The sequence below is a fragment of the Miniopterus natalensis genome, chromosome 2, assembly GCF_054644295.1.
Source record: "Miniopterus natalensis isolate mMinNat1 chromosome 2, mMinNat1.hap1, whole genome shotgun sequence".
Lineage (NCBI taxonomy): Eukaryota > Metazoa > Chordata > Mammalia > Chiroptera > Miniopteridae > Miniopterus > Miniopterus natalensis.
The window spans coordinates 104,385,012-104,406,195 of record NC_142082.1 but is presented as its reverse complement, the minus strand read 5'-3'; the positions used below and the strand labels follow the sequence as shown (position 1 = coordinate 104,406,195).

Here is a 21,184-nt window from a genome sequence, read left to right as displayed (position 1 = left end):
TGAGTTGAGAATTCAGGGCCAGTCCTATAAAAAGGCTTTATAAAGTAGTGGTCAGGAGTATGGGGTCTAGCCCTGGCCAGGTGGCCTGGCTCATTAGAGCGTTGTCTTGTACACCAAAAGGTTGCAGGTTTGATTCCCAGTCAGGGTGTGTACAGGAGACAACCAATCAATGTTTCTCTCTCTCTCTCCCCATCCTTTCCTCTCTCTGAACATATCCTCAGGTGAGGATTAAAAAAAAAAAAAAGAGTGTGTGGTCTAGAATCAAATCCACGTGGTGGCCCATGTGGTAATCACCTAGGTGACGCTGGGCAAGTTTATAACCTCTGCATTTCCTCATCTGTACCATGGGGATAGGATAGTACCTACTTCATAAGGTTGTGAGTGTCGAGTGAGTGAACACTTATTAAGTGCTTAGTCCAGTTTCTGCCATTATTACTATTATTTTATTATTATTAATAGTAGTAGCAGTAAGGCATGAACATGTGCGTGTTACGACATGTCCATCACAGTTGTGACCATGATCATCACCACCCTACTTCTTTATGTCCAAGCACCTGTGTGTCAGGAAGCCTTTCTTAAATTAAAAATTTAACTCGGATGATTTATTAGCAGCGATGCACACGTATCAAAAGGGTGCGCTGAGGTTTCTGGAGAAGCTCAGGCTGCCTGGGTCAGGTTAGGGCTCTTCCTTGGTGGCTTTGGGAAGTGTGAAAGCAGCATGAGAAGGAAAGGAGGTTCAAAGAGCCACACCCACTTCATAAGCTGGTCTGAATTCGATACAGTAGAGTCACACTCAAATCTGTCTTGAAGTTGCCGTATGCCATGGGCACGTTAAAGTTTTCGTTGTAGCATCAGTCCTACCTTAATGCTCTGGCAGGGCTGGGCAGGGGAGGGCACCCTCGTGCATATGCGTGGAGGTCTGGATGGGATCAAGGCAGAGGCTCATGGAAGAGACCTCTATTGTTTTGGATCAGGAGGAGCAGCTGCTGAAATAGATGGTCTCACATCACTGGTACTGCCCAGTCTGCCTAAAGGAGGCCCTTCTCAGCCCAGAACTTATAAAAAGAAGGCAGCTACCACAGAAATCAGATATTGGTCCCAGTGACAGTCAGTCTGTGTATCTCAAAGGAATGCAATGAATTGCCTTTCCTTCCCAGTGCTTTCTTGTTTGGCTTCCATGGAGGTCTGTGTTTGTAGAAGAACTTGGGTCTAATTGTTGCAGACAGATGCCTGTGTTCTTTTAGCTGAGACAGATGGGCAACAGGAGGAGGAGGTGGGGGTGGCTGTGAGGGAGGAGGTGACATTTGTAAATATGTCAAGGGACAATGAAAATTCACTGAAAATGCATTGGAACCTTTCAAGCGAGAAGGTGAAATGATCTTTTATAAGTGATGTGTGGGTCTGTGAAGACAGTAATGGTGTCAGTGAGGGTATCGATTCTTGAGCATCTGTGGTTACAGTGGATAAAAATCAGCTATAGAGAAGGGCAATTATTTTTAACCTCTTTCCATATAACATGTTTTACAGGAGCTGCTAGCAATTTGCAAAATTAACTGTCACTTTTCTCCTTTCCATCATAAACAGCGAAAGGGCCAAGTAGCAGGCAGCATAAGGAAGAAAGAAGAGTTGTAAAAACTCGGGCTGACCAGCTGCCTCGCGTCGTAGTCACCCAAGAACCCGGCCTTGATGTGAGCGACGGTTCCTGGGCCTGATGCTTCTCTGGGGCTGATGCACACTTGGATTTGCTCTCTAACCAAACCCTCTAGGCTACAGCAAGCTCTAAGGTCTGAAGCTCTAATTTAACTAAGTCCGTGTTCCTTGTCATCACCCCCAACTTCAATTAACGGCAATGCTGCCTTCTGGGACCAGAGCCTGGCTTTTTTTCTCTAGTACCTTACCCCTTTGTCCAGCGGAACCTTCACGTCCATAGAGAGAGAACCCGTTTCCCCGTTGATCATGGCTGTTCTCAGCTTCAAGAGAAAAAGAATGGAATTAGTTCCTTGGCTCACACTGGAGTGTGGAGCTTTACTGGTCAGATTGTAGGTGATGCCTGGGAACACTTTTGTTTCTTTCCTTTTTCCTCTGAGCAGAGCACCGAGAAGAATAGAGACCAGATTCTAGGTTCCATTTAGCTTATAATTCTGGAAATTCACTAAGATACTGTTCCAAAGTGTACTGATATATGAGGGAACATAGTGTCATATTACCAAGACATACTTTCCTCTAGGATGAGCTACTGACACCAAACGCCAGACTAAAACACCTCTAGAACTCCAACTCTGTAGCTTATAAACATGAGCTCATGCAGTCTCAGTAATCCTTGTGATTCAGGAAGATATTGTTATATCTTTACAGTTATTTGAAGAATTGCCCATTATAGGAATTGTTACTGGTTTGGGCTTGGAAGGCTCCACCGAGATGTAGAGAGCGGTTTAGAGCTTCCAGCCACACAGCTTGCTCATGTATTGGCCATAGAGCTAAACTAGCTCCTTCTCCTCCCACTTTCCCCACTCACGATTTCAGCTCGGTCCTCCCACTCCACTTCAGAGAGATCCACGCTGTTGTAGTTAGGTTTGGGTTTTAATTTCTTCCCCTCTTTGTACTAGAGTGGGCAGGTCAGAAAGAAAAACATGAGGTTTACTTAAGGGCCTGCTCAAGTTTCATCTCTTCTATAAAGCCTTATGGGTATATTTATAAGATCAAAGAATCTCAGTGATTCCTTAAGGTTATTTGGGCCAATGTTTAACCCAAATGCAGAGCTTTCCTGTTAACATTTGTGACAGGTGGTCTCACAGCCGCTGAGTGAATATTTCCCATGGGAGGAGCTCCCTCTTTTTAAGTAAGCTTGTCATAGTTTGGGGCAGCTCCGATTGTTAGAAAGTTCTTCCTCATATAGAACTGAAATCTGCCTCCCTGTAACTTTTACTCACTGGTCTTAGTTATTTACCTGGAGCTACTCAGACTGTCTTCCCTTTGATAACCCTTGAGATTTCTGAAGGTGCTTGTCATTCCTAAGACTTCAGTTCTCCAGGCCAAACATTCCTAATTTGCAAATGCCTCAGCTCCCTTGGAACATGCTCTACTTTGTCAGTGTCATTCCCAAAATGGAGTGCCTAAGACAAAAGTCAATATTTCAGATAGCGTCTGACTGGTGTGGTGTGTGGTCCAACTATCACACTGCTGCCTCTGATTCTGCCGGACTTCCAGGACAGCTGCCCTGACAGCACAAATCGAGTTTTCAGCCTGTTAATCTCCTGGGCCTTCCTCACGTGACACACTGTTAAATTACGTCTTTACAATCTTAAGCTTGAGGACTGAGTATTTTGCAGAAATTTTCATGCATCCCTAATATACTTCATCTGGTTAGTTTCAGCTCATTGTTTTGGAAAAATACTTCCTGAATACTAATTTTCTCACTTACTGTATTAGCCATACCTTCCGGACTTTGTGGCATCTGCCTTCTGTGTTTTCATCTTGTTGATAGAATTTTTTGAGTGGGACAGAACCAAGGGCAGACATATTCTGCAATGCCCAATAAAAGATCTATTTCCAGCTTGACATAGAGTCATTAATCAGCACTCTTTGAATGTTATTATTATTTTCTTACCATGACTTTTTTCTCCCCCCCCCCTCTCCCTCCCTCCTATTAGGCCTGCACCACTTCCCAGGTTTAGCTTAGTAATAGATCAAATAAAAAAAGAGAATAGACCTCTGGTCAAGACGGCAGTATAGGTAAATGCAGTACTCGCATCCTCCCACGACCACATCAAAATTGCAACTAAACTACAGAACAATCATCATTCAGAAACACTTAAAATCTAGCTGAATAGAAGTTCTATAACTAGGGATTTAAAGAAGAAGCCACATTGATACTGGAAGGAGGGGCAAAGATGCAGAAGGGGCTGTTTCCACACCCATGTGTGGCAGATAAAAATTGGGAGGGATATCTTGACTGTGGAGGTCCCCCATGAGGAATGAGGGGTCCCAGCCCCACACCAGGTGCCCAAGCCCAGGGTTCCAGTGTTGAAAAGAGAAGTCCCCATAACTTCTGGCTGTAAAAACCAGCTGGAATTGAGGCTGAGTGAGACAGAGGGTTGCTGGTCTGAGGTGTTTCTCTTAAAGGGCTGGCATATGGACTTACTTGGACTAACTCTCTCTGAGCTCCAGCACTGAGATAGCAGCTCAAAAGGCACCAGGAACATATAGGGAGAAACTGAATCATCTGGCATCAGCGCAAGAGCTAGGGGTGGGGGGCAGCCTTCTCCCAGACAGAAGTGCAGACAGAGGCCATTGTTTCTTTGATGAGCCTTCCCTGCAAAGAGCCAGTAGGCGAGTGCCATATCTGAGTCTCTGTCAATCTAGTTATCATTCTGTGCCCCACCCTGGTGATTCCCTGCCCCACCCTGGTGCACCACCAAACTTATAGGACTACTCAGGCTGTTTCCAGTGTCTTTTCCATACAAATGGATTGTTTTGTCTCAAGCTTCAGACTTTCCAAAAATCTCTCAAACAAGCAGCATCTGGCCTCAGCATGTCCCATACCTCTTGTTAAGTAGTCCAAGGCCCAGCATGTGGTTTGCAGTTTGGCCTCTCCTGGGCACCTCCAAGCCCAGCACAAGTAGCAGCTATATGCAAATCAAGCCAGATGGCCCCAGGAAGAACACAGGTGGTGAATGACCTTAGCCTGCACCTTCTGAGAGGCCCCAGAGCCAACACACCCAGTGGGCAGCTTCAGACTATGTCAAAGCACCACCCAACCACACTCAATGGGCAGACTCAGAGGGCAACAGAGCCCTGCTGAGGTAAGCTCTGTTCTGTGAGGCAGTCCCTGCACAGCTGATCCTCCACAGAGGTTGGTGGTCACAAACAGTCCTTGCAGTCAACTGACCTGGTGGTAAATCCTTCTCATTGATGTGCCAACAGCAAATAAGGCTCCACTACAACAGGAGGGTGTACAAGCCCACACAGGAGATGCCCCTGGAGTGCCCAGCTTGGATGATCAGAAAGGCTGTTCCACTGGACCCTACAGGACACCTTCTACATTAGGCCACTCTACTAAGCCTGGGAGACATAAGAAGCTCTACCTAATACATAGAAACAAGCACAGAGAGGCTGCCTAAATGAGGAAACAAACAAACATGACCCAAATGAAAGAACAGAGCAAAATTCCAGAAAAAAGAACTAAAAATGGAAAAAAGCAATCTACTATATGCAGAGTTCAAAACACTGGTTAAAAGGATGTTCAATAAACTTAAGGGAAGAGTAGTTGAACTTAAAGAGAACTTGAACAGCATATAAAAAGACATGAAAACCATTAAAAAGAACCAGTCAGAAATGAAGGCTGCACTAACTGAAATGAAGAATAATTTACAGGGAATCAACAGTAGAGTAGATGAAGCTGAGAATCAGGTCAGCAATTTAATAAGGAAGCAAGAAACACCCAATCAGAACAGCCAAAAGAAAAAAGAATAAATAAAAAAAATGAAGACACTGTAAGGAATCTCTGGGTCAACTTCAAGCTTACCAACATTCACATCATGGGGGTGCCAGGAGAAGAGAGTGAGCAAGGGATTGAGAACCTATTTGAAAAAATAATGACAGAAAACTTTCCTAACTTGATGAAGGAAATAGACATGCAAGTCCAGGAAGCAGAGAGTCCCAAACAAGATGAACCCAGAGAGGCCCATACCAAGACACATCAAAATTAAAATGCAAAAGATTAAAAACAAGGAGAGAATTTTAAAAGCAGCAAGAGAAAAGCAATTAGTCACCTACAAGGGAGCTCCCATAAGACTGTCAGCTGATTTCTCAACAGAAACTTTGCAGAAGAGTTTGGCAAGAAAATTTCAAAGTAACGAAAAACAAGGACCTACAAGCAAGATGACTCTACCTAGCAAAGCTCATTTAGAATTGAAGGACAGATAAAAAGCTTCCCGGACAAGGAAACGCTAAAGGAGTTCATCACTACAAAACCAGTATTACATGAAATGTTAAAGGGCCTTCTTTAAGAAGAAGAAGGGAAAAAAAGATAAAAATATGAACAATAAAATGGCAATAAATACATATATATCAATAATTGAATAAAAAAAAACCCCATAAAAACCAACAAAGAAGCAGAAAGAAACAAACTCATAGATACAGAGAACATTTTGATGGTTGCTATATGGAAGGGGGTGGAGGGGATGGGTGAAAAAGGTGAAGGGATTAAGAAGTACAGATTGATTGTTACAGAATAATCATATAAAGTACAGCATAGGGAATATAGTCATTAATATTCTAATAACTATGCATGGTGTTAGATGGGTATGAGATTTATTGAGGTGATCACTTAGTAAGTCATATAATGTCTAATCACTGGGTGTACACCTGAAATGGATATAACATTGGATGTCAACTGTAATTGAAAAATAAAAAATAGCCCTGCAGGTATGGATCAGTGGTTGAACATTGACCTATAATCCAGAGATCAAGATTTGATTCCAGGTCACGGCACATGCCCTGGTTGCAGGCTCGATCCCCAGTAGGGTGCATCCAGGAGGCAGCCAATCAATGACTCTCTCATCATTGATGTTTCTCTCTCTCTCTCCCTCTCTCTTCCTCTCTGAAATCAATAGAGACATATTAAAAATAATAATAATAATAAATAAAAAATAATTTAAAAAAGAGAAAGAGAATGGTTTCTCATTAGTGTAAACTAAGAATTAATCAGAGGGTTTACTTTTAGCTGAATGAGGCCCCCCTGCAGATGCTTGAATGGTTGACATCCCCTATCACTGTGCATCTTGCTTCTGGCAATTTTTCTTTTTTCAGAAAAGCCTCATCCTTATTTCTTGCCCTCGCAGGAGATCTGTAATAAAACTGCCACAATGGTATCTTTCTTTTCCTCTCCTCTTTTCCTCCTTGTCCCTGCGTGGATAATGTTCCATTCTTGGCCTTATGAATATCTACACTCATGACAAACAGCACTGTCCTACCAGTTTCGACACTGGATCTGCTTCTTTTGAATAAGCTGCAACATTTTTCATTCATTTCTATTTCATAATTCCCCATGATACCTGAAAGAGCATCTTTAGCTCCTCAGGTTAGGACCAGAATCCCCCTTTGTTAATTAGTCATACTTTGGGCACTGACATAAAAAGATTTCAGGTCAAAAGTGTGGCTCTTGACCCTGTTTCAATTTGTTACTAGACATGTCCTCTATTATATTTCTTTTTTGTACTCAACTATTGTTCTCCTTAATACCTATCACAAATCAGTAGTGCTTTCCTTAGGGATCTCATGAAGTTGGCTTTGCCATATCTTTTGTTATATAATAATATTCTACATGGTGCTTTTCTCTAATTTGTTTCATTTGTGTAAGTCTATTTGTATATAGTCTATTCTCTTAATTAGACTATGAACTTCTGTTTACAGCATTCTCAGAGCATTATAAGGTTAGGCACACAGTAAGTCTACAACATGAATTGGTTGGCTGAAGTCATATATCTATCTAGATTACATAGGTGATAATAGATGGGTTTCTGACTAGTAGCCCTTCATTCTACAAGTTAGCTCCAGGATCAACACATTTATTATTTCCCTAGTGAGTCATTTGTTGGCACTGGGGCTGCCCCTTACAGAACCCACTGGTATAGGTCAGTGACCCATTATGGGTTCATATGCTTCCCCAGCAGAGTCTGAATTGGGAAGACAGAGTGCTTTCCAGTGTGCCCTGATCTCCCTCTACTCTGAACCTCTATAGTTTGCCTGCAATAGCACAATCAGTTGCCTTACAAACACTCAGTAACTATCTCAACCAAATGGAATGGAATATGGCTTATACTGATCTCCCCAAATGGCACCTGGGCAGATGAGCCCCTTAGTAAATTTTCAGAAAGGTACTCTGCTAGTTATTGTCCTCAGCTATCAGCCCGATTCAGTATAAGACTGGCAGAGGGGAAAGGGTTAAGATTCTTCTGGGACCCTAACTCCTTCCCCCCAATACCCCAGCAATCCCTCTGAGAGGTGTGGCCATTATTGTAAAGTGCCATGACCAGAAGTGGAGCAGTAGGGAGCCCCTAGCCCTGGAGGCAGAACTTTCAGATGAAATGGTGGAAGTTCCTCTCTTGGCCATCTGTTGTTCAGTTGAATGCATGTGAAAATGCTCCCAATCCCTGTATCAGGATGGAGAGAGCTAGGAAGGAGGCAGGAGCACCCAAGGACACAGACCAAGACAAACCCAGGGGAGCTTTTGCTCTCCTGCCCTCCGCCTCTCACAAGACAGCTCCTCTGACATTTTTATTGTCCACTCAACACTCATGCCCCCGTGGATCTACTGATACCACTGTCAGGCTCCAAGGACTGTGGAGCTGCTGAGGCAGTGACGGGAGCATGAGTGGCTGTGTCCTGCCGGGGGAACTGCACGCTCACCACATGCTCGCTGGCCTCTTCACCAGTTAGTTCATGTATCTTTGCCTGTCTCTTCTGCTGGACTATGAACAACTCAGAAACAGGGCCTGACTTACAATTTTTCTCATATTACCCACTGGGTTCCTAGGTGGAGCCCAGCGTGTGTTCATTGTTGTAACTGTTTTATGAAGCACCCCAAACCCCATAGGGTTAAGATCCCAAGACAAATAAGATTTGTACCTACCAGGGGTCGGAGGTCAGGATGTGAGAGAATGTACCCATTGTTGGTGTTCAAAAAGGCATATCCATGCACGCCAAGCTACAAAGACAGGGCCGAGGGAGACCAGAGCTGTGAGTGCTGGAGGACTGCCGGTGAGAAGGGGTTTGGGGCCACAGGCGGGTTAAAGACAGCAACACACAGCAGCGAGTTTTCCAGATGGGAATATAACTGAGCCAGTGCTGTGTTTCAGCCATTAATTTTGAATTCCTCTCCTAATTCTACTGTTTATAGCAGCCTTAATAATGTATATCATCACTTGGCCTCTTTCCCACCATATGCTCTAGGTGCTTTGATGATAATCTCACTCGTTCCCAAAACAGGACTGTATGGCATGGAGGAGCAGATTGAGAAACTGAGGTACCAGAAGGGAAAGCACTTGCTAAAGGCCACAGAGCAAGTCAGTTCTGGTGGTAACAAAGGGTTCCAGGAATCCAAGCCACTGTGCCCGAGCTCAATGCCTGCACATCTCTGGGAGTGGGAGGCAGGGCCCCATACCAGCTCTGGGCTTGTCTGCACTGTCTGCAGAGAGGCTCCTGAGACTGGTGGGGCAGCTCCTTGGGAGCCTGTGACTCCCACTCAGCGACTTGACCCAGGCTCACCTTGTACCGGGGCGCCAGCTTCATCAGCTCTCTCAGGGCCACATCAGAGCCCACCACCCCTAGGAGAATGCCGTGGGACCGCTGGAAGGGAGAACACCAGGGTCAGAGGAAGATCTGGCTTCCCTGAACGCAGGGCCAGACTGGACCTCAGCCCCCCCAGAGCCTGGGAGAGGAAGCCACCTGGGCCTTATGTGGTCCTTCCTCCGCAGTTAGATTTTAGGCTGAGTTCCCTGGAATAAAATCAAGAACCTGGCAGAAAGCCCCAGGAGTAATCTTAGCTGCTGGGAAGATTAATGTCCAACATTAATATTTAAGATGTAATACTTAAATGAAATACAAAGTTGAATGAAATATTCACCTTCATAGCAGAAGCTGAAGGATTGGGATCCCAGGGACTCTAATCTACAAGTGGTCTGAAACACACAGTGCCTGTAAGGAAACATTTCCTGACCAGATGGAGGAAGGAAAGCTCTAGAAATGTTCTCAACAAGCCTTTACAAAGGAGTTACAGTCTGCCCGAACTGGTAGGTTAGGTATGGTTTTGCTGAAAAGCTGGCAGGTGACCTGTTAATCTTATATCCCTAAGGCAGTGTCCCAAATGCAGAGCAGTGGGACAGCCCCAAGCTGACTGAGCAGAACCACTATGGAGTTTTGGGAAGTTGGACCAAACCTCAGCCCTCACCTCACCCTCTCTCGACCAAGAGATTCTGATGTAGCTGGTTGGGCACAGGGCCTTGAATCTGCATTTGCAGCTCTCCCAAAGTGGCTCTGATGCCAGGCCACACCAAGAACTATTGGTCTAAAGATGCCAGTGGTGGCCCCGCTGCAGCTTCTCAGGGAAGGCCACTCACCGTTTCATTCTTTTTGCTGAAGACTGGCATGGCCACGGTGGTGAGGAGCATCATGCTCTGTGCCTGTGCGGTGACGAGCTGCCAGGGAGGAAAGAGCAGAGGACAGAGGGCTCAGAGTTCACAGTGTGGAACACCCATGGTCACCGGTGTCAACTAGTGTGTCACCTTCCAACTGGAGGAAGCAATCCCAAATGCACTTTCCCTTCTCTACAAAGGGAGAGCTGGCAGAAATTCTGGAGGAGAGAGGTGGGCTGGAGAATGACCAGGCCGTCACTGAGCCAGGGTGAGTCTCAGAATCCCAGATCCCACAGCCCAGCTCCCAGGCACGCTCATTAAGCCCTCTTGTCTCGGATGAGAGGAAATCCACGGAACAGGCTCATCCCGGGCATGCCCAGAAACAAAAAGGTTTAACACAGCAAGAGCTCTTCCAAAAAGCTCTGCTACAGACCCAATGTTGGCACAAACTACAGCCCAGGCCAGTTAAGAGGGAGAGCGACATTGACACAGGGCAACAGTCAGACACAAGTGCATGGTGAGGGGCCACAGTGCGAGAGCAGGCTGTGGTGTGGTTGTAGTAGCCTCCAGTCATCCCCACTGCACCCCCCACCTTCCCACGCAGGATGAATCTACAGCCTCCTCCCCACTGAGAACGCCAGAGCCACATCATTCCTGGCCTCCGAGATGGCCCTCCTCCCGACTCCTCACCTCACTGTGTTGGCTCCTCCAGTCCCCTTGGAAGGGGCTTCACACATGTGCCCCACTTTATCACAAAGATAGGCCCCGAGAAGTGGTATGTGTGGGTGTGTCTCATAAGCCTGACCTTCCTTAGGAAGGCTGCCTAGCCGTGGAGTCTACAGTAGACCTTGGGGAATGAAGAACTTTTAACAGTCAAGTCCCCACCCCCTTCCTCATCTGATTTTTCAGTTTAGAGTTTGAAGTAAGATTTCCTAAGAGCGAGTGGTTTCTGTTGACTGGAGTTCCACTGTTCACTTGGAACAAGAGGTCTGTAGAGACGATCAAGGGGACAACAGGAAGGGGTCTGGGTCCCTGGTGACCAGGGAGCTCCTCATTGGCTCTGGGGCTGCCACCTCTAGACGTCTTTTACATGAGGGAGAAATACACTTTTATTTAAGCCACTATTTGCAGGTCTGTCTTACTCCCAGTCTGAGGCATCATCACTGAAGCAGGTGTCTGTGGTGTGGTTTGCCAGGTACCAGAAGGTCCCGTTCCCCCAACATTTCAGTCTGACATTCTGCCTTTGATATCTCTTCCTTCCTGTAAGTTACTGCTGCCCACAGGCAGACTCTGTAAATGCAGGGGCTAGGGAAGGGGACACTTGATGAAGCTATAGAATCTTGAATTACTGATTGGACTCCTTTTTCCTATAACAGGTGGGAGAGAGGACAATGAAGGAGGTGAGGACAACGGGAAGGAGGGAGGAACCAGCTTGGAGCAGAGGGGCTCAACCTCGGATGGGTCTGCTCACAGGGTTGCTGGGCCTCTGGGGCATCATGCAGGTGATGGGTCTGCTAGTGGGTGGGAGGGCTCACCCCCTTCACGTTTCCCGAGGTTGTGATCTGCTCTCCCCATTCCTCACCCAGGAAGTCACCTCTCATACCCTGGGGTCCCTCACTCTGGAGTGGGTTGGGGCCCACCTTGCTGTCCATGTAGGCTTCGGTCCAGATGATGTCGTGGTCGTGGTTGATGACCATGGGGCGGCTGAGCACGTGCAGGTACTCCATCACGTTCTCCTGGGCGTCAGCCAGAGTGGAGATCTGCGTGTAGTAACCTGGAGGAGAGGAGGAGCCATGTGGTTGTGGAAGGCTGGGTGCTCCACGTGGAACCCTCTGCAGGGCCCACACCCTCCCCCCAGCTGCTGACGGCTCACAGCTGGGCCCCTCAATGTGAGCTGCTCTGGGCCACAGGGAACAGCTTCCCGTAAGGCTGTCCCTCTTCCAGGGGGTAGCAGGGGTCAGTGGTGCTGATGGGGACTCAAAGGCCCAGCCCCTGACTCACTTGGAGAACTGTAAGGGGCCTCCCGGCTCCAGAGGTGCTGCAGAAGCAGCAGGACCTCAATGGCAAGGGACATGTGGGTCAGCCTCTCCTCGCAATGCTGCTCTCCACACTTCCTTACCGGGGTAGCTCCCTGCTGCATGCAGCTCTGTCCAGGTCTGTTTTCAGGGACCCCAGTCTGTGACAGCTGTCACAACCCCACCTCCTCCTTCCTCTCACTGCTGTCCTTCCTCAGTTATGGAGGGGGTGCCATAGCCTCTTCACTGGAGCCACAGTGATATTAAAAGAGCAAATGGCTTCCAAGGCCATGAGTGACTTAGCACATCTTTACCTCTCTGGTCTCACTGCTCGTCACCTCCCACAAAACATTCACCCCACACTCCGGGAAAGTGGAGCAGCTCTCAGTTCCCAGCATGCCTCTTGTCTCAGACCCTCTGAATGTGCTATTCTCCGTCTGGAACACCCTCCCTGCTCTCTATGTCTGACTCCTGCCTGTTCCTCATATGTCAGCATGGACACCCTTTCCTTCAGGAAGCCTTCCCGCCACCTCCAAATGGGGGAAGTGCCTCTGCCATTGTCCCCCAGCTCCCAGTACTGCCTTCCTGCCTGTGGCCCTCCGCCCTCCTAGGGCATTCAAGATGCTATCACCACTGATGCTTCACTGCTTTGTCTCCCCAGCTGGACAGTAGCAACAGCAAGCCTGAGCCCATCCTGACCACAGTTTGGAAAGTTTGCCAGGTATATAGTAGGTGCTCGATAAATTTTGGTTGAATCAAACCCAGGTCCAAACCTGAGGCCCAGGTCCTAGGTTCTGGCCAGAGATAGATGAGGACAGTTTGCACACAAAACATTATTCTAAAGAAAATGGTGACCCCCTGCTTTTTGTTTGGAAGTAGAATCAGAGTAAATGGGCTTAATTTGCAGCAAGAAGAATGGAGGCTGGACACAAGAGAGAACTTACATTGTAACATCAGTCACACCCCTGCCTCACTCTGTCTCTGCTGGGGTTTCTATGAGGCTTTATTTAAAGAGACAGCTCTCTCTTCTGGATAGATGACCTCTAAGTTTCATTTCAGGTGGCTTTATGGCTAAGAGTCCCTGGGGGAGTAATCAAGCTTTTACGGAGCAATCTGCGTTTTGACTTATTTTTTCCGAGTGGGAAGGAGGGGCAGATACTCTCATCTCCACACTGCACCGCTCCTCGAAAGGCCCCACGCAGGGGCCACCACTCAGCACCCCCGGTGACCGGGCAATGCTGTTCCACCTGTGCTCAGGTACAAGCTGCGGGGTGCTCTGCCCAGGTCACCTACCTTTGTTGTTGCACGCGATCCACTTCATGTGGTCAGCAAAAGTGACTTCTCTCCCAATAAGGTAAGTGAAAACTCGCACCTAATCCACAAGACACAGATGAGCTCAGCAGCCATAGCTCCTGGCCGTGGGCAATGTTAACATAATGCACACGAGTCTTAGCTGTCAAGCACTTTGCCGACTTTGGAGCCTCCATTCTCACTCCTTTGGACCAGAAAGGGCCCTTGGGCCCAGGCAGCACGAGGACTCGCCAGGGCAGTTTTCACATCTCACCACCACATTCTGGTCTACTTCCCTGAGTCCTCTAGCATGAGTCCCCTGTGCGGAGAGTCACCATGATTTTGGAACTTCAGTCTGGGACATCTGAATTTACTAATGGGCTAATGGGTAGATTCTTTGAACTCAGGGGGGGCCTGGGTTTTCTGGGCCATCCATCACGGCAGTAGGAGACCGCTCCCCTTGTCCCCCACCCCCTTTGCTCCTTGACCACCACCAGGAGTAACCTTGCGGTCTGGCCAGTTGTACTTCTCAAACACTGGCTTGTAGTCCTCTATGGCGCCGTCTGTGATCAGCATGATGGCCTGATTGCAGAGGCTTCCTTGCCGGGCCTTTTGGAACTGCACAGGGGAGGAGAAGCTCCATGACTGCAGGCTGTGAACTACCCTCCCCACCCCTCCAGCCTGCCTTCCGCCCCTCCGCTCTCCCTCGGCTTCCTCAGGTGCAGTACCTGCTTCAGGATGTGGAAGGCTTCCCTCAGGGCTTGGCCCACGGCCCCCACACCTTTAACCATCAGCTCGTTCACAAGATGTTTGAAATGCTATTGCGGGTGAGGAACCAGAGGAGTGTCAGTGGATGGAGTGGGCCAGGGAAACTTCATCTTTGGTCTTAATTTCAGAGGCTGTGTAGAGCTACTGCCCAGGACCTGATTGCAGAATCCATCTCTCCATGGCCCAGTTGATTTCATGGCTGGACCCCCATAACAGATATTTCTCAAATGCTCCCAAGATAAACTGAGAGAGTGTGAGTGGCTGGGCATAATTCTATCCCCACTACTGCAAGAAAATGCCAGTGTCATTTCAGCCAGAGCAAGGAGGCCAGTCCAGGCCCATGCTCAGGTCCCCAGGTCCCCAGGTCCCCAGCATCCTCAGCATCTCAGCTCTTACCCCAGTGGCAAGCATTTTACAGGAGAAATTATGGAGGCTGCCAGGGGCTCCAACTCAAGGCCAGGATTCACGAGAAAGCCAAATCCCAACTCCCCAGGCACAGAGGGAAGGGCCTGTGACATGCAAACTCTCCCTTAAACAGAGTTGCCACATCCTTTCCTCTTTGGCCTTTGAAAAGGGCTCAGTACAATAGGCTTGAATTTCTCCTCCTTTTGGGAAGCTCCTCATGAAAATTGACATAGTGGAAATGCCCAGGGGGAGGCAAAGGGGAAAACTGCGTCCTGGACAATCCACAGAGTAAAAAACCAGCCCTGAAGAAGAGGTTCCTCAGGTGGGAGGCCTCTCTTTCTCTCACTGCTGTGATAGGCAGGCAGCAGATTCATGGTGGCAATTTCGTGGACGTATTTGTGGGGTAGCTGCAGGCCTGCTGTGTCCCTTTCCAAGTGCACAGATGACTCCCGCCATTCAAGGCAGAGCAGGGGCTCAGCCTCAGGCACTCACCTGGTGTGACACTCACCTCGCGGTTATCTCGATCCGCCTGAACAAGGATCCCTTTGAAACAGGGCTCGAGGTAATGGACGTAGTCATTGTACTGCAGTTGCGGAGGGAAGAGAGGAGGGGAGAACAGACAGAGGCCTTTTGGAAAGTCAGGGCCCAGTGAAGAAGTTCAGGCAACTCACAGGGTGGGGTCCCCTGAGCACCTGTGTATATTATCTTGGGGTACCCTGTGCTTTCAGCAATTTTTCTGAGTAGAGAGGTGGGAGTACAGAGAACAGCAGGGACTCAACTCTAAAAATTCTCCCTCAAATCCCAGTCTTGGTTCATTTTCTTGGGTGGCTGAATCCTGTCCATCTCCTGGGGCACACAGGGAACCACATGTTACTGAGAGAGTCCCTGTCTCTGCCGCCACGACCAGACGGAGCGTTTTCCATGGGAATCCCAGGGCCCTCCACATGCAGACCCCTCCCAGTGCCTGGGTCCAGGGACTCGAAACTGTGCTTTTTTTCCTCCTTGCCCTGCACTGATGAAGATGGTCCTTTAGCTATCAACAGGCCCTGAGGGAGGAGCAGGAGCACCCCCTCTCTGGTGAGGTGGCGGGACCAGTTCCTGGAGCTGTCCTGCCTCTGCTGCAGGTCAGGAGCAGGGATGGAGAGGTGGTGGAGATGGGAGCATGCGGGTGGGTAGGTGACACAGGCCTTGGGCAGCAGCTCAGTGATAGGGGGGCCCTTCTCATAATCCCAGGATGACCATTTTGAAGTTAGACCATTCCGCCTTGGTATTTCTTTACTAGGGAAGTAAAGTCCACTAGAGATAAGCATTTTCAGCAATGTGGCAGCCTGGTGGAAGAAAGGTTTCGATCAGGTAGCCTTCAAAGTGGTACCCCAGGTGGCTGCCAGCTCTGCCTCTGTGGAGGGCTGGCCCCCTCTGTCACTGCATTTGAAAGCATCCTCCTAACTTGTCCCCTTTCCTTCCTGCTGTCTCTCTTCCAAACATGATGTTTCTGGGGCAGGCAGAGCTACTCTCAGGAAGAGTTGCTGTGAAAGCAGGACCAGGGTTTGTTGGCCCTGTCAGGTGCTTCCACCCTACTTTCTCCTTTCTCCCGATGAGTCTGGATTTGGGATGAAGGGAGTGGGAGAACTGGGATTGTTGGAAGGCAGGAGCCCAGGGATCACTCGTCTTACAGCAGAATGGAGAGGCTGTTTAGCGATGGGAGCCAGCCAAGAGCACAGGGATGGGATAAATTAGGTGTTTACTCAGGGCCAGTGCTTCTTAATCTCTGTTGCATCCCAAATTAATGAACTCTGTGGACTCAGAGAAATGGACAAACACATAGTTTCAGAAACTCCACGGACCTCTTGCAGCCCATCCTTGGTCGGGCCCTAGGTTACGAGCCCGGCTTCAGAGGAATCACTCCAGCACGAAGCACCCGTGGCTGCAGGGGCAGGTCCTTCCGGTGCAGGCACAGGAAAGTTTCTCTAGGACAAGGGAGAGCTGTGCTAGAACAGGAAGGAAGGTGCACTCACCGCGATGATATTAACAAAGTCATTCTCTCCCAGAGTGTCCAGGATGGTGGCGATGGTGTGCTTGGCGATGGCCATCCGCAGCCCCTTCATGCTGCCGCTTGTATCCACCACGATCACTACATCCTTGGGAGAAGTAGCAGCTTGTATGTACCTTTAGCGGCAAGAAAGGGACAGGCCAGCAATGGGAAAATCAAAGCCAGAGCAACTACCCAATCTACTCTCGTTATTTCTGTTTGGATTCTGGCTCAAGTTTATCCGAAGTTCAGGTAGGTGCCCCATTGATGTCAGGTTGTATCACGTTCCATAACCACTTAGCATAGCTCTGAAGCCGTTTTGGGGGCAACAGCCGGGCATGTGCCCATCTAATAGGCCTGTCAGGTGGGAGAGAGGTCAAGTTCTTGTGGTAACTGTCCTCTTTGATTCGGGCCGGCCAAGGTCACGGAGGGGTGGGCAGCAGGAAGGGACAGAACTGGATTCCACCCTCAGATTCTGTTACAAGTCTGCCGGAGGAGGGATGTGGAGGGTGAGGGGAGCCTGGCAGAGGGCGGGTCTGGAGACAGCTCAGTGTCCTGGAGGAGCTGTGGGCTGGGAAGGACAATGCGACCAGCCCTGCAGCAAGGCAGCTGTGTGAGAGGGAGGCAGACAGTTTCTTCCTACTCTGTGTCAGGTTAAGGTTCTACATCCCTGAGACCCTTGGACTGGGGGGCAGGGACTGGCGTAGAACTAGGCAAAACCCAAAGGTTGTAAGAGGGAAGCCGGCACCAGGGACCTTTCCCCGGGGAACTCTTACCAGCCGCGGTTTCGGCAGTCGAAGGTGATGACTCCATTCTCGTCAGGCGTCCATTTGATGCCTGGGGAAACAAAGGTTGGTTCTTTCAATGGTTCAGTGAGGTTGCTCCAGAGCCTCCGCTGGGTGTTGACACCCAGGAATGCCATGACCCCCAGGACAGGGCCAGCGTGGACCTGGACAGCAGAGTGGGGGCCACGAGAGCACCAAGTAGACTGAGGCAAAGGCAAGGAGGGAGGCCAGCTCAAGGGAAGGACACTCACCACCCACACTGCCCAGACCCAGAGTTGGGGTGAATCTCACAGGAGGACCCCTATGTGCTGTGCCTGGGACTCATTTGTGAGCTAAACCTCACATCGAATTGTGGAGGGGGAAGCTTCCAGAAGGCATGACTTTTAACATCCATTACCATCCAGCAAAAGCACAGACAGAGCGAAGATGCTCTAACTTCTAGCCCATCTGCCTCTAGTCTGGTTGCCTGTTGGTGCTCAAGGTCGTTCCCTTAGCTGGCTGGGAGAAATGATTGGCCACAAGACTGTAAGCTCCTTGAGGTCAGGGGTTCCAAGTACAGGCATACCGCACTTCATGGAACAAATTGAAAGCAAGGCCCTCCACCAGCAAAAAAGATTAGGACTCGCTTTATTGAGAAACTTGCTTTATCTGGTGGTCTGGGACCGAATCCACAGTATCTCCAAGGTCTGCCTGTACCTGGCACAGTGTCTGATAGCACCTAGAGACCTCATGCGCAGTACATGTTTGTCATATGAATGGAAGAGCAAATGAATGGGTATGAAAGATCTCTCCTTGACCCACTGGCAGGGTGCTGGGGTAGATCCTGTCCTATTTATCAAATTAAAAACTTGGATAAATGCACACAGAGCACAGATAACACTGACATGCTCCACTATGGAATCTCTATTTGAAAAGACTTTAAAAATTGGGAAGAGTGGGTTCACAATAAGGAGATTATTACATTATGTTTGGGCTAGAAAAATGTTGTGGTGTGTCATGAATGTCTAGAAGTTTCTGTTCCGCAGCAGTTAGACTCCAGATGAGATACACACTTTGAGGCACTGTTGGTCTGTCAAAGGGAAGAGAGGTTTCCAGGGAGCATATTCCCAAAACCAAACAAATGGGAGCAGAGTTCAAAGGGTGAGAGGCAGGGGCCAGAACAGTCAGGAGCCACGGCCTGGAAGGGAAGCAGGACAGAACCGTGGGCCCAGCTGGTGTGGTGGGAGCCCGGGGAGCATGGTTCTGACATCGGCCTGCAGTGGTGGTGAGCAGCGGGGTTTTAAGGACATGTTCCTGTCGCAGGGGTGTGGGGAATTTGACGCTTATAATAGTAACTAGGAGGAGAAAGTGAGTCTGAGGTTCTTGGCTCTGAACCAGAACCTTGGAAGAGGGCTTTGGTGGTCCAGGGTGGAGGTACCCTCAACTCCAAGAGGAAACAGAAGTGATTCTCTTGAGGGGAAGCTTTCCCAAGGATTCCCACAGACTGCAAGGGGCATGGCCTCACAGGCAAAGATTACCAAACACTCTGGGAACAGGCCCCTGCGAGTGAGAGGCAGCAGGAGCAAGAATACCAGGTGTGTCCGCCCAAGGATTACAGGTGTTGGAACCACCAAATGCGCAACTCAGGATAGCTGTGTTGGAGAAATCACAGGGAAGAATACACCAGAAAATGATTAGGAACCAAGAAACAGCCTGAAAAGTATGGAGCTTTTGTATATGAGAAAATGTTTAAGTTGGAAAAAAACAAGCATAGTGGATTATTCACAAGTAGAGAGAAAATTCAGGCATTTGAAAGATTCGTCCAGAATCCTGTGGAAGCTAGAATGGAAGGAGAAGGTCTAATATGTGCCCGACTGGAGCCACAGAAAGAGAAAAGGGAGAGCACAAGGAAACACCATGACTACAACGACAATGTGGCAACGCCCCAGAACTGGTAAAAATACCAACCTACAGATGCAGGAAGCACAGCAGGTCCCAAGCAGGATAAATAAAAAGATATCCACTTGGAGACACATTCTAGCGAAGCTGCAGAACTCCAAAGGCAAGTAAATAAATACCTTGAAAGCAGCCAGAAAACTAGAACATTTGCTTTCAAAAGAACAGCAGTTAAACTAATAGCAGATTTTCTCAACATCAGTGGAAGCCAGAAGGCAGTAGAAAAATGTTTGAAGGCATTGAGAGAAAATAGCTGTTAATTTAGAAGTGCATTCCCAGCAGAACTATCACTCAAGAACGAGGAGAGAAGACGACAGTGTTGTCTTCTGAGTTCTACTTGGGGTTGTAGTTCCCGGAGCTGTTACTTACTGTAACCTGTTTCTCAGGGGTGTGTCACTAAATGGAGGCTTAGTCAGTCACTTGCCTCCAATAAAAAAGAAATAGAATTTGGTCTTTTCTGCTTAGATAGAATGACAACAGGAAATGATTTGTGGAACTTGCAAAAAAAGAGAATTAATTAAAAAAATGAGAATAAATAAAACATTTGTAGATAAACAGAAGCTGAAGCAGCTTAACACCAAGAGCTCTACTAGAAGGGACAAATAAAATGGTCAACAAGTAGTTAACACCAAACAAGCAATGTTTGCATCAGATAACATAATACTATCTAATTTGTGGGGACAAAAATGGAAATATTAGATGATAAGAGGACGGAAACCAGGGTGGGAGAAGGAGATGTAAGTGGAAGAGTTCTGAAGTCCTTTGTTGACTGGAAAAAGGGTAAAAATATTATTTAATTTTAATATCTTGTTAAATATGCCTGATAAGGGATAATTACTGAAAGAATATAAATAGAAGAATAAGTTCTAAACTGATAGAAAGAAAAAGAGATAAATAACAGAGGATTTATCAAAAAAGGTTAATCATTAAAAAAGACAAAAAAAGAGAAAAAGGAAACAAAAAATAGAGGGACAAACAGAAATTTTAAAAATAAGATTATTAAAAAAATAACATAAGCATGTTTAACTATATCAATACAATCAATGCAAATGTGCTGAACTTGCCAACTAGTAAATGAGACTGTTGGTCTGGATAAAAATTTTAAAGCTATAGGCTATTTCCAAGAGATATGACTAAAACAAAATGACACAGAAAATTGTAAGTGAAATGATGGAAAAATATATATCAGGATAATCAAGGGCATTCTGGTATTTCTTATGAATTTCAGACAAAATAGATTTAAAAACAAAGTGTAATAAAGACAAATACAGGTCAAGTAGACATAAAACCAGCAAAGATATAGAAAATGTAAACAATACAATTAACAAGCTTGAGCTAATGACATATGCAGAGTTTTTCATCCCACATTCCGAGTTCACAAATTCTTTTCAAACTCACTTGAGATATTTATAAAACTTGATGATATACTAGACTATTAAACTAAATTTCAACAAATTTCACATAATCAGTACCACATATATCATGTTCTCTGTCTATAAAGCAATTCAATTAGAAATTTATAATGATAATTAAAACAGTACCATGACACCAAAAACATAGGCAATAAGCTCTGTGTATCAAATGACACAGTCAACAACAACAAAAAACACCCATGGAACGGGGAAAAAAGTATGTGCAAATCATATATCTGATAAGTAGTTAATATCCACAATATATTACAAAAACTCCTACAACTAACTCAACAACAGAAAAAGCTCAATTCAAAAATGAGCAAAGGACGTGTGCAGACATTTCTCCTAAGAAGATACACAAATGGCCAAAAAGCACATGAAAAGATGCTCAACATCCTTAATGATTAGGAAA

At 47.3% G+C, this 21,184-nt stretch overlaps 1 protein-coding gene across 1 annotated transcript in view; it reads right to left on the bottom strand.

Annotated features, from left to right (window-relative positions):
- Positions 1 to 21,184, bottom strand: part of CACNA2D4 (calcium voltage-gated channel auxiliary subunit alpha2delta 4) — a 112,706-nt gene that overhangs the window by 79,816 nt on the left and 11,706 nt on the right. The window contains exons 7-18 of the mRNA XM_087813751.1: positions 17,417 to 17,477; positions 16,627 to 16,777; positions 15,120 to 15,194; positions 14,167 to 14,256; positions 13,943 to 14,056; positions 13,442 to 13,520; positions 11,774 to 11,907; positions 10,119 to 10,196; positions 9,268 to 9,348; positions 8,633 to 8,707; positions 2,516 to 2,602; positions 1,899 to 1,970 (exon numbers count right to left, since the gene is read on the bottom strand). Of these exons, the coding sequence (XP_087669877.1) occupies positions 1,899 to 1,970; positions 2,516 to 2,602; positions 8,633 to 8,707; positions 9,268 to 9,348; positions 10,119 to 10,196; positions 11,774 to 11,907; positions 13,442 to 13,520; positions 13,943 to 14,056; positions 14,167 to 14,256; positions 15,120 to 15,194; positions 16,627 to 16,777; positions 17,417 to 17,477 (1,097 nt within the window). The remainder of the gene's footprint in view (positions 1 to 1,898; positions 1,971 to 2,515; positions 2,603 to 8,632; positions 8,708 to 9,267; positions 9,349 to 10,118; positions 10,197 to 11,773; positions 11,908 to 13,441; positions 13,521 to 13,942; positions 14,057 to 14,166; positions 14,257 to 15,119; positions 15,195 to 16,626; positions 16,778 to 17,416; positions 17,478 to 21,184) is intronic.